The 12,704-nt window shown below is 36.5% G+C and overlaps 1 protein-coding gene across 1 annotated transcript in view; it reads right to left on the bottom strand.

Moving 5' to 3' along the window:
- The window catches only part of LOC145774401 (formin-binding protein 1-like), a 148,960-nt gene that overhangs the window by 14,031 nt on the left and 122,225 nt on the right, over positions 1 to 12,704 (bottom strand). Inside the window, exon 9 of the mRNA XM_082585650.1 lies at positions 8,170 to 8,302. Coding sequence (XP_082441776.1) covers positions 8,170 to 8,302 — 133 coding nt within the window. The remainder of the gene's footprint in view (positions 1 to 8,169; positions 8,303 to 12,704) is intronic.

The following is a 12,704-nucleotide window of genomic DNA, read 5'->3' as shown; positions in this document are numbered from 1 at the left end:
CACAAATGTTTATCAAACTTTGCCAAATATGCTGAAAGTTATTTCAATAAAAAGTGGAGGCATAGTTGCAGAATACTTTTGCATCTCTTTCATATCATTCCTCAACTGGCAATGTAGTTTTAAATCATTGATTGGAGAATCAAGAGAAATGGAGGAAGTTTGGATGCCAGACAGGTGTTCCATTTTCAAGCTCCAGGAGCATCACATCATGCTCGTTGGATGAGTAGAATAATATATTCTTTGAAAGTATCTTTATTCAAATCACAATTGCTGAAGTTAAATCTGGTATCTGAAGCAACATTGAATGAACTCTCATCTCTTGGCAGTTTTTCTAGCACCGATATTATATCATATAAAGCCCTGGTGTACTGTATCCAATTCTCGTGATTCTCCAATCAATGATTTAAAACTACATTGCCAGTTGAGGAATGATATGAAAGAGATGCAAAAATATTCTGCAACTATGCCTCCACTTTTTATTGAAATAACTTTCAGCATATTTGACAAAGTTTGATAAACAATTAAACATTTGTGGTAGGCCTACCTATCTGAGCGCCTTTTTTTGCACTATTCAGCGATCATGCTTCCTTCACTCAAAAACAGAAAATGGCTAGAGAACTTTTAAAGTATGATGGAGCATTTAAATCAAGTAAACTTTTAAAAAACAGAATCCAGCAAATGCTAGTTCTTCAACAACAAACTCAACTCCACAACCTAAAGGTGCGTCTACACGAGAAAGTGTGCTTGCTTAAAAATTCTTGATTAAGCTAGTTTTTAAGCTCGTTTCGTCTACACTCACAATCTCGAAAAAAGATTTTGCTTGCTTGAACCGCGGTCACGTGAGTATTTCAACCGCAATGATGTCACGTTTCAAAAAGTTCACGCCAAAGCAAGAAGTAAACCAACTGTTCTTTAATAACTAGTCGGAGTGAGCTGGCATTTTGAGTTGTTGCAATCATTCAATAATGGCTTTCAAATGTTAACGTGTATTATTTTTGTTGTGATGGTCATGATCAGAAATAAAAGCAACCAAACTTGTGTAAAAAATGCTACAAAAAGATAAGGTTGCAAACACGCAATTTACTTCAGAAAGTGGTCAGACACCTTAGTGAAGTTAAAAATTTAGATGCAGGTGTGGCCAGAGAACACTGGGTGCATCAAATACAAAACAACAACTACAAACTTCCCAGTTGCTTGACTAGCAGCCAGACTACTGAGTGTAGACCTGAGGTTTTGACGCGAAAATATTTCTAAGCAAGGGAACTCGCTTAAGCGCTCAGTTTTTCGCTCTGGAACGTATTTTTTCTCGCCGACTCGCTTAAAAGTAAGCGGCACAAAGTGCAATTATCTTACACAAACAAGAAGTTTAGCTAGCTTAAGCAAGAAAACAGTCGTCGTGTAGACACACCTTTATAGAAAAAGACTCATGGACTTAGTTCAATTTGCTCAAATTAGATACAAGTTTTTTAACAGCTAATCCCAAGTTTTGGCACAAAAATCTAATGTACTTAAAGGTAAAAAATATGATCAAAGCAATCCCCTTTGTCAATGATGCATCTGAACGAGCATTGGGTCTTCTTGCTGAATTTTATGACAAACTCACCCGAAATTCTACAGCAAAACAAAACATTTTAAAGATTATAGGATTGAGAGAAAAACCAGCCACAGTTGCTACATTATCAGAAAGAGTTACTAAAAAAGGAATGAAACTGTACTTGTAAAAACTACAAATCAAGCAACATTGAGTTCCATTGATATGATGCGTAAAACATTGCATATCGCATTACGGCTACACAGGCACCGTACTACTGGAACACCTTTTGTCTTGAGCAATGTCAAAGGAAGTAAAATAGTATTGATTACTGCATGTTAACTGATATATTATATATTAAATCAAATATAGTTATTACTATCTGAAGCCTTTACAAATTGTTTCACCTAACGGATCATCAGAAGGTCTTATTCAAATAGAATCCTATATAGATTATAATAAATAGATTCTATTTGAATAAGACCTTCTGATGATCCGTTAGGTGAAACAATTTGTAAAGGCTTCAGATAGTAATAACTATATATATTTGATTTAATTCGCTATGCTTTGCCTTTTTGCTTGGCATTGAGCACTTTTTGTAGTATTAATAGTTTTCATTGTTTTTTTATATTATATATATTTTATTTTATTTGCATCAGACGTAGCTGTCCATATCCAAAACAACGAAATACTACACAAACTGCAAATGCACAAATAACGAACAACAACAACGAATTAACAATGTAAAACAACGAAATAATACACAAACTGCAAATGCACAAGATCTCACTAAATAGGCTATCTACTGTTACAAGTTTACAGACAATAAAAGTATATCAGAACAATAAAAACAATCAGATGACATGGCAGCAAGACGGACTATATAGAGGCCATGACAACGCACAATGGGATTGTTAAAACTGGGGGCAGATAGTGACGTCATGGTGCCATTGTCTTCAATTGAACGTTAATATTTATAACACTGAAACGAAAGCTAAATTGCGATGGATCAGCCATGATAACACTGAGATATTTAAAAAAGTAGTAACATCACTAGCAAAAAGTATCTAAAAAAACAACAATGCACCAGCTACTCGTAGCCTAGACTCGCTTAGTTAAAAGATTAATTGTTAATGTGTAAAAAGTAAGGCATCATTCACTAAGCCTTATAAACAAGTCAATATCGAGACAAGGCTGATACGCATCATCTTTAGTAGCCTACAGTATATAATTTGACTAATATGCTAATCCGACTTATAGTAACTTAGTGTTAATGAGAACACTCAAGAAAAAAATTCATGAATACCCAGAAAAGTTCATAAACTAACGTTAACTAGTCTATGATAATTAATTCCCAAGCTTGAGATTTGTAAGTCTTGTAAGTGTTCTGGCAGGCTACTGGGCAACTTGAAATCCCGTCTCAGTTGGTTGTATGAGCTTCTGGTCTGGACAAAGAAAAATATTCGAAGGACCTAACGATTGTTTCCACGGTGTATTTCTTTTGTATAGCTGGCATAAAATTCATCGATTTCATCTGTTGTAAAAGAATACTTTGTTGATGAGATAATTCCATATAATGCAAGAATCTCACAGCTTCTTGAATGTTTGACCATCTGGAACATTTACTTGCTGATAGAGACGTTATAGAGCATTTTACTCCAGAATGAAATGCTTCAAAGCTCAGATTGTCATTAATTTTTAACACAAACCTGGGTATGCCGGAATCTTGCATAAATTCCTTGCATTGAAAAACAAGCGTCTGATGAGCCCGAAATAGGCTACAACAACATCATCACCTGCTAAAAAAGGAAATTGGACACTAAAAGCATTAGCCAGGAGATTTTCAAAGCTCACAATAAAGTCACTTTTGTCAAAACTTGGTAATTCATCAACAGGCTGATTGCGAGTTCCACTTAACGCCCTTTGAGTACTTTTGGAAGAAATGGTGGTGAAGGAACTAAATTCAAAAGGATAGTTTTCTGACCAATGGCGTTCACAAACGACGGTGTCCTTTGAATCGAAAATATTATCCCTTGGCAGTGGCGTAGCCAAGGGGGGGGGTTTGGGGGTCACAACCCCCCCTTTTGGCACGCATGTGACGTCACGATATTGAGAATGATGCTTTCAATCTAAAAAAAAAATTGCCTAATTTTAAACAAAATTGCATTAAAAGAGCGGGTTTTGCCAATACCAAACATTCAACCATCTCAGCCAGAAATTAGCAACAAGAAAACACAGAGACATAGCTTTATTTTCGAAAAATGCCGAAGAAAACATGATCTTATCCTTTTGCTATGCTACCAGACAGCACCATTTTACAGGAATATTCGTACCCACATTTTTGTTGAAAATGCTCTCAGAATGCACCAAATTCAAAGTAATTTTTCAAAATTTTCTGGGGGAGGCCCCCCAGACCCCCCGCCGCTGGGTGGTCAAAACCCCCCCTTTCAAAATTCCTGGCTACGCTACTGTCCCTTGGGATAGTGGCAAGCCATCTATCATGTTCGGTTGGCATTTACTTTAGGCAGTCTAAACACTGCAACTTTATTTTCTTCACTATAATTTCCATTGCAATTAAAAACACAGCACTTCTTGACCATATTTACAAGAGTGCTAACATATCACAAACAATGCTTCACAACGTAAAACAAATCAAATATAAGATTGAATCAAATGTAGACGTATTAGGACGTTAAGTAGTCTATCCATCAAGGCTGTTCAAAACAAACATATTTCGAAATACGGGTAGGCTACTTACGGACTTACGGTGCATCCTGACTCATTACTAGTAAGGTAACCGAGTTGCTCAAGGGTAGCCCCTCCGCCCTAATAGCTCAAATGACGACCAGCAATTCAATTAACCTATGCTGTTTCGCATCAAATCATCCATGAACGTAAAAACAATCATTGTATTACAACCGGAAAAGCAGCTTATCATGCAATAGCACTGGGGATTGGAAAACTTTTTGACTGATGATTTTAATCTGTTTATTGCAAAAATTTCCGAAATATGGATTAAGGGGAAGCCAAGAAAAGTATAATTTGTTTCAAATCAAAATGAAATGATGAAAAAAAACACTCCGGAAAAGGCAAAAGTAAATTATTTGTTTTCTATCTAACAGAAACTGACAGCGACAGGCCTATTTGAGATTCTCACACTAGTAGCCTAGTCTAGTAATTTTGTATGGCAGTTTCATACACTCAGCTGGTGATCTCAAGAACTGCTGACTTGTAGGACACTCTCTCATTCATGTAGGCGTCAGACGTGTTGGGTCAAATTTAGTCCGACAGTTTATTAGGCCTACGTTCTGAGATTCTCCAGTTTTTCACTATCGTTTTAAACGCACAACCAAATGAAATTGCTTGGATTTCAAAACGATTGAAAAAAACATACAGTATTTTGAAATACCAAAACAAATCAAAGTAGGCTATTTCTGTTTCCAATATCGATCTATCTCATACTTATGCTGATATAGGACACCGATAAATCGCATTCCTACCAAGTTTAGAGTTCTAACTTAAGTAGGGTACTGTACCGGTATTCATTAAAGTAAGATAATTCCTGACTACCCTGAACTAAACGCACTGCAAAATGGAAGCATCTGTAGAGAAATTTCATTGAAGACAATGGCACTATGACGTCACTATCTGCCCCCAGTTTTAACAATCCCATTGTACGTTGTCATGGCCTCTATATAGTCCGTCTTGCATGGCAGCCATCAAAACTAGATAACAGCATACATAGAATTATTATAATGAATACGGTAATTTGATATACGATGACAATCAGACCTCATCAGGGAAGCAACTATAGAGTTAGACGATACTTCGCATCTTCCAACAAAAGAAAAAACATATTTACGAAGTAATGCATTAAATGTTATGATGTTGCACAAGACTTGATGTTCACGTACGCTATAGTGTTTAGGCAAATTGTGTATAATTCTAAATGCATTATTGAAGGCAACACGCAGGCGATTAATGTCACGTTGATGATAATTTTCCCACAGATGACATGCATACATTGGAGTACAATATGAACGGAATAGAACATTTTTAATATCACTGGAGCACTTGTAAAATTTTGATTTTAATTTGTTTGCAGAACAGTAGATTGATCGCACTTGTCGATTTATATCCTTGTCGTCACACATTGCCGTGTCAAGAAAAACACCCAAATATTTGACACTGTCTACGAATTTGATCTCACTTCCATTGAGCCGTACAATTGGATTCAAATTTAACTTTAAGTGATTGGTTTGGAAGTACATAGCAAATGACTTTTTACAGTTAAAAATGACATCGTTAGAAAACGCATAATCTTCACACACATTCAAGATACTCTGCAGACCATGAACACTTGGAGAGATACAACAAATATCATCACCAAACATGAGATGATTGACAAGTATATTACCTATGTAACAACCTGCCTTGGTTTTGCTTAACACAGTCGATAGATCATCCATATACACGGCAAATAAGTAAGGCAAATAAGTAAGTAATATATATATATATACAAGCTTTTATACTGTATGAATATTGAATACCGGTAATTTAAGGTTTTAGTCAAATACTTTAATTTTTTGTTTACATTGCCATACTATTGTGTGATTGTTACATTGCCACTTTAGCCAGCTATAGCAAAAATTTGTATAAAATGCTTTTCAGAGTAAATTAACTAGATTATTTACAAAAACGCTATTTTAGGAAATATCTAAAAAACTACATTACCTAGACCCATAAAATGTATTAAACACTCATAGGAATATTGGTGTTCTGGAACTTTTGGTGTTTATTAGAGCGTTCTAACTATAGTGGTTTTCAAGTTACGCCATTTTTTAAAAATTTGGGTTGTTTACATGGAAACGTAAAGAAAATAGGCGTCAAACAACCAATTAGTTTTGACCCCAAACACAACTTTTTGCCAGCCAACAGCAAGATCAGTGAAAGTAAGGTTTTTTTGGTACACCCTGTTGTAAAGACTTTCGATAAAAAAACAGAAGAGAAAACAATTCGCCGTTGTTAACGCTTTGAAAGGAAGTAATTTGCAAAACGTGCGATACGAGGTTAATAAAACCGATAGCGGGTTTCCACTCTGCTTGAAATCATGATTTTTTTGCGTTTTATTTCGATAACTTCACTGCCTTAATCGTTGTTATTCACTCGCACGAAAAGGAAATGAATCGGCTTGTTTTCCAGCTGTTCCAATTATGAGCCAACAATGTCAACATTTTTACGACAAGCCGTACTGCATGCGTAAACTAATCGTTTCAAGCAGCGGTTTTAATAAATTCGGTTTGCGACATAGGTGTCAATATAAAAAAGACACTAAGCTTATGCAAAGACTACTTTAATTGAGTAAAATAGCACGCTACTTTTGTAGCGCCGCTACTGTTTTGGTAAAAGTAGCGGTAGCGGCGCTACTTTTTCGTTGGAGTAGCGGCGCTATTTTTTTCTAAAGTAGCGGTAGAGGCGCTACTTTTTTTCAGTCGCACTCCCGCTACCGCTACTTTTTAATTTAAAGTGTCAAAAATACTCGTTTTTGTTGCAACACTGGCGTGGTCAAGCAGCTATATAATCGATTTGGTTGCAAAGTTTCGGTCTTTTGGGAATCTCGTTTTCTGGTGTGGAGCTGCGATCAAGGTATAAAATCGATAATGTTCATTTTAATTTTAATAATAACTTATCCGAAGTAAAGTTGGTTGGTTTTATCATATTGGTTAAAGTAAAACTGTTGACAAACGGTTAGCTAAGATATTTATTGCTGATAAAAATTTCTTACACGATGGTTTTTGTTAAAAGAAGTCATTACAGGGCAATTTTGTGTGATGCCGATGCAGCGATAACATTTTAAATGATATTAATTATTTTGTAGTGACAAATTCTTAGTGTGGAACCCCGTACAAGCCACACCCTTCTATTATTGTGGCTGTGCAGTTCATGTCACTCGGTGGTGCACTCACTCGATCAAACGTCGGTGCAGAAGCAACAGCAATTGTAGACTCCTTTTCTTCGGACAGGAGCAATAAGTCCTTGAGCTTTTCGAATACCGAGTTAAAACATCTGTTCATTAAATACAACACCCCCATTCCTTCTAGTGCTGCGGTGGAAAGACTTTTCTCTGTTGGAAAAGATGTGCTTAAGCCAAAGCGGGCAGGACTTAGTGACTCTCATTTTGAAATGCTCGTGTTTTGGAAAAATGCGTAACAATAAATTTCTCTTAGAATGTGTTTTCTATGACGACGTTAAAATGACAGCGTAAACGAATGATAACATTCGTTTTCAAGGTCATTTTTGCGTCATTAGGGACTTGAAGAGTGTTTTCTAATGTCATTTTAGACAAAAGTAGAGGAAGAAGTAGCGGTAGCGCGCACTACTTTGGTCCGAGTAGCGGTAGCGCGCTACTTTTGTAAATTGGTAGCGGTAGCGGGCGCTACTTTGGCCCAAGTAGCGGTAGCGTGCTACTTTAGCAGTAGTGGGTGCCCACCTCTGGTTATGACGTCATCACCTTTCTCTCCCCCTAAAGTTTTTTGAAAAGTCGGCGCCTATGATTGTGGAATAAAATACAAAATACAATTCAAAACTGTAGCCGAATAGGGAACTAGCAGAATAGTAGCAGACCCGATGTGCAATACCTCGTGCTGTGTCAATTCGGCTTGAAGTTTTTCGATCTTGGCAGTTGATATTTTTATTTGCCCTGCCAAAGAATCAGCGTCACCCAAAGCTGGGTTACTTCTGTAGACATCTTGCATTTTCACAATTGCTTTTCTGAACACAGACAAATATATGGATTGACGAATGCCACATATCTGTGACGACTAGTATAAGCATTGACACAAAAAACTTATTAGGAATTTAATTTATGCAAGTTTGTATTTGAAATTGTAGAAAGTGTTCAAGATAATGATCGCTTATGCGACAGTCCTTCATACAAATACAAAACATCACATTTGGTCAACGGTCATGTTACTTTGCATATCTGTGCAAAGTGGTTTTCATATTCGTGAACACCAGACATTGGAATGTATACTGTATTACTGCACTTGCTCAAGAAATTGAAGTCCCTACATACAGCATGTTTCGCTCTCGAATAGGACAAAGAAGATAATCACATAGTTTATGACATTAAATTTACTGTACTATAACTATTAGATTTAGTTCAAATATAGAAAAAAATAATGTTTAAATTTTTTTACATACTTGACGAATCACAGGTGCAAGAAAAACTCGAAAAAGCCAGGAGAAATAACTTTAAGAATTTATCACTCCAAAATAATACACGAAAATATTGCAAACTACATTCACAACTAAGTGCGTAGATCCTTTTCTCAAGTTGAACTTGTTACATTTGCTTCTTTTTCTCCAACTGAAGAGTATTCTTCCAGTTTTCTGTGTATAGTTTGATGATTGATAGCTACAGCCAAGTTTATTCCTCGCTTAGAACACTCATTAACAATGTCAGTCCTAATTTTATTTTTTTATTCTATTTATTTTTATTACTTTTGCAAGGTATAACTGTAAAGAGTAAAGTGGGTCCTTGTGCAATATGTGGAAAGAGAGTGATGAGAAATTTGATGCAATGCAAGGACTGTAGGTACATGCAAGATGCTTCAACATGAGAGGAGCTATATAGCAAGATTGGCAAAGTGTTTTGTTTGTGGGCAATGTGATAAAGGAAAAGATTTAGTTTATTTAGTTTAGCAATGTGATAAAGGAAAGCAGTGGATGCGAAGCACCTGTGACAGTTAGGGTGCATCAGGAGCCCCAACCATGCAATTTTAATGTCATCTATTGTTTAAATTGTTCGGCTATATGAATTAGAATGTGTGGTAAAATATCATTTAATTCTTCCAACGTTTAGGTATGCCACACAGAACATAAAGATTGATCCAGTACAGGCCGTACAGGGTTGCCACTTGGCAGATTTTATAGAAAAATTTAGCAGAATTTGAAGCTGTATGGCAGCGAAATTTTGAGTTGGCAGAATTCTTAAGTTTGGCAGATTCATAAAAATCATAAGATTAGTTGAATTCCATTGAATTTGTGACAAAATTGTGGTTCTATCTTGTTGTTTGTGAAATAAATGGTGATTATGTTTCGGTTGTAATCATTTGCTTTTAACAAAGTAACTATGACATCTAAAAATGGAAAGCATATGAGTTTATTTTAGTGGGTTTCATTTCAGTTTATATAAGGGTAAACTAAGCACAATTGGTTTGGCAGATTAATAATGATTTTGGAAGATTTTTGGACACTGTTTGGCAGAACATCAAATTTAAATCTGGCAACCCTGATCCAGTAACATTTGTGCAATTAAATTGCTAGGTGCTCAAATAAATTGTAATAAGGTAATATTTCTGATTTTCGTTGTTATATTATATAGTGCAAAATAGGATAGGTTCAGGTATGGTAGATACCAGTTAGGTTTGGTATTCAACATCCTAGTTTTCAGATAGATATCCAGTGCATTTAATTTTCGCTTTGTGAATCCTCCATTTTTCAGCATTTTCTGTTGCTTAAAATTGCTTTTATTGTGATATCAGGTGAATTTTTAACTAACAGTGATTGAAGTAAATATAATATATATATCTTTGGATGAGTCAAATTCACCACCAACTCTGTTGAAAACAAGTGGAACAGGTGTGAAATCACCCACCCAAACACCAAAAACTCGACAATGTTCAAACATTTTTGGTGTAGGTAAAGGACTGTCTGTTGATGATGCAGAAATTACAGGGAGCAAACTGCCATCGTCTATGCAAGTATTATGTTGCATGCTGCATCACATTGAAGATGGAGCCAAAACCAATCGAACTAAATTTCAGGCTTCTAAAATTGTTCTATCAAAAATCATTCCATTTTAATATAAAGCCAACATTCCAATGGTCACCGAACTTTATGCCTTAGATGGCAATAAGAAATTTCGTGACATTCCAGCTAACAGAAGACAAACTCCATTAGTGATGAAGAAATTAGAAGCCAGTAATTTGAGTTTGTCAGACTTTTCGACTGTGGCCTACAGATGTTGAAAAACTGATCAAAAATGAAGATGACATAAAGTTCCTAAAATCCATGCAAACTGATAGAGTAGTCAGTTTTGGGTCGTGTGATAAGAAACAAGCTTATTTGGTTCAGCGCTGCCAAGCACGCAAGTAGGCTGAGACTCGACGTCATGAAAAAGCACTTTCTGATATGAGTGCAAACACCAGCACAGCAGTCTTAGACGATAGTGAAAGTGAAGATACATGTACTTCATCAGATCAAGCAAAGGCTATCCAAAGCCACAAACGTACAAAGGTAATAGGTACACAGGCAATGGCATGTATACCTCATGATATTTTACAGTCCCAAAAGCTAGTATATATCTCTTGCGACACGCATAAAAATGACCCCAGCTCAGCAGGCTGCAGAAAGCTAGGCTGCATAAAAATGACCCCAGCTACAGAAGCTTTTATAAAAGAAGTTGGAGGTGACACATCGAAGGTAGTGACATCATATTCTTCAGCGGATCGCACCAGACGAAAGGTGGGAAAGAAATAGCAAGTTATGTGAAAGAAAAATGGAATGCACCAAAACTGTTATCCCCAATTGGGATACGAAGCTGCAATGCAAACTAACTGATATAAATGAGAAAGAGGAGCGAGCAGTTATAGCAGCTGGCACTACAAAGGAAATGAAAATTCTGAGCATCCCTAGTTATGAACCTGGAACAGACCGTAAAACGGGTGAAATAGTTGCAAAAGTTTCAACTGATTTGATTGAACAACGGGACTGTTCGAAGATCATTGTAAATTTAGTGTTTGATACCACTTCAAGTAACACTGGACATGTATCGGCGGCATGTATTAGCCTGGAGCAGCAGTTGGATCGACCCATTTTATGGTCTGGATGCAGGCACCACATAGGTGAAGTGGTGATCACTCATGTTTTCAATGAGCTAAAAATAGAGACATCAAAATCCCCTGACATGATGTTGTTTGTAAGACTACGCAAAAACTGGGAAATGATTCCACATTGCTGGGCTGAAAAACTAGCTAGACTGGACAATGGACATATATAATTTTGATGAAGAAGCGAAAGTATTAGTATTACAGCTGAAAGAAGATGTTCTGAGGTTATGCAGAGTGCAGGAGAAGTTTAAACGTTATGACTATAAAGAACTTATTCATTTGTGCTTGGGCTACCTTGATCCAAATCAACCAGTCAATTTCATGAGGTCGGGTGCTTTACATAAGGCACATAGGATGGCCAAGATCATATATATTCTTAAACTAAGCTTACTGGAATACTAGATTATTCAGAGCCTAATTTAGCTACCCAAGACCGTGAATGTTTGTGCATTGCATGATTTTGCATCCTACCCTGCTATACAGGACGGAACCCAATCATTATGATATTCTAAATATCAATTAGTATAAAATATTGTTCCGTACATGCATACTATAGTGGCGTAAAATTCGTGAGTTGTGATTTGTGGAGTTGTGAACTAGAACGTGACTTTTTGAGTTAAAAGAGGTTAAATTGCATAAGAGTTACCGTTCAATAACATTAGGGCCATGTGGCATACCTAAACGAAACTTTATAGCATTTTCACACACTGATTTAACAGTTTAGGCAATAGAAGAAATGCGATGTTAGTATTTTTCAAAAATATGGGGCAGCTGATGCACCCTAGTGACAGTGTGAAAAGAAGGGCAAGACTAGGTTTGACTAAGATCAGGGAATGTGGGGAAATGTTACATGGAAAAACATTTTCGTTAGAAATAAAAGGGAGTGTCTATCGTAATTGTGTGAGGCCCACAATATTGTATGATAGTAAGACATGGGTGCTAAAAGAGAGTAAACTTGCAATTCTGAGAACGGAAAGAGCAATGGTGAGAGCAATGTGTGGGAAAAACACAAGGAGAAAAAACTCAAGAGCTGGTGGATATGCTGGAGACGAGGGAGAATATTGAACAACTTGCAAGGGGATATGGAGTAAGATGGTATGGGCATGTGCTAAGGAGGGAGAAAGGAAGTTTTCTTCGAAAGGCATTGACTGACATGGGAAGAAGAAACAGGGACAATCAAAAAGAACATGGTAAGAACAGGTGAAGAATGAGGCAGACTAAGTTGGACTGAAGAAAGAAGATGCAATGGACAGAACGAGATGGAGAATAGGAGTGAAGAC

This window comes from Aplidium turbinatum, chromosome 7 (assembly GCF_918807975.1).
Source record: "Aplidium turbinatum chromosome 7, kaAplTurb1.1, whole genome shotgun sequence".
Classification (NCBI taxonomy): Eukaryota; Metazoa; Chordata; class Ascidiacea; order Aplousobranchia; family Polyclinidae; genus Aplidium; species Aplidium turbinatum.
The sequence above is the reverse complement of the archived record's forward strand: the minus strand, read 5'-3'. Positions and strand labels throughout refer to the sequence as shown.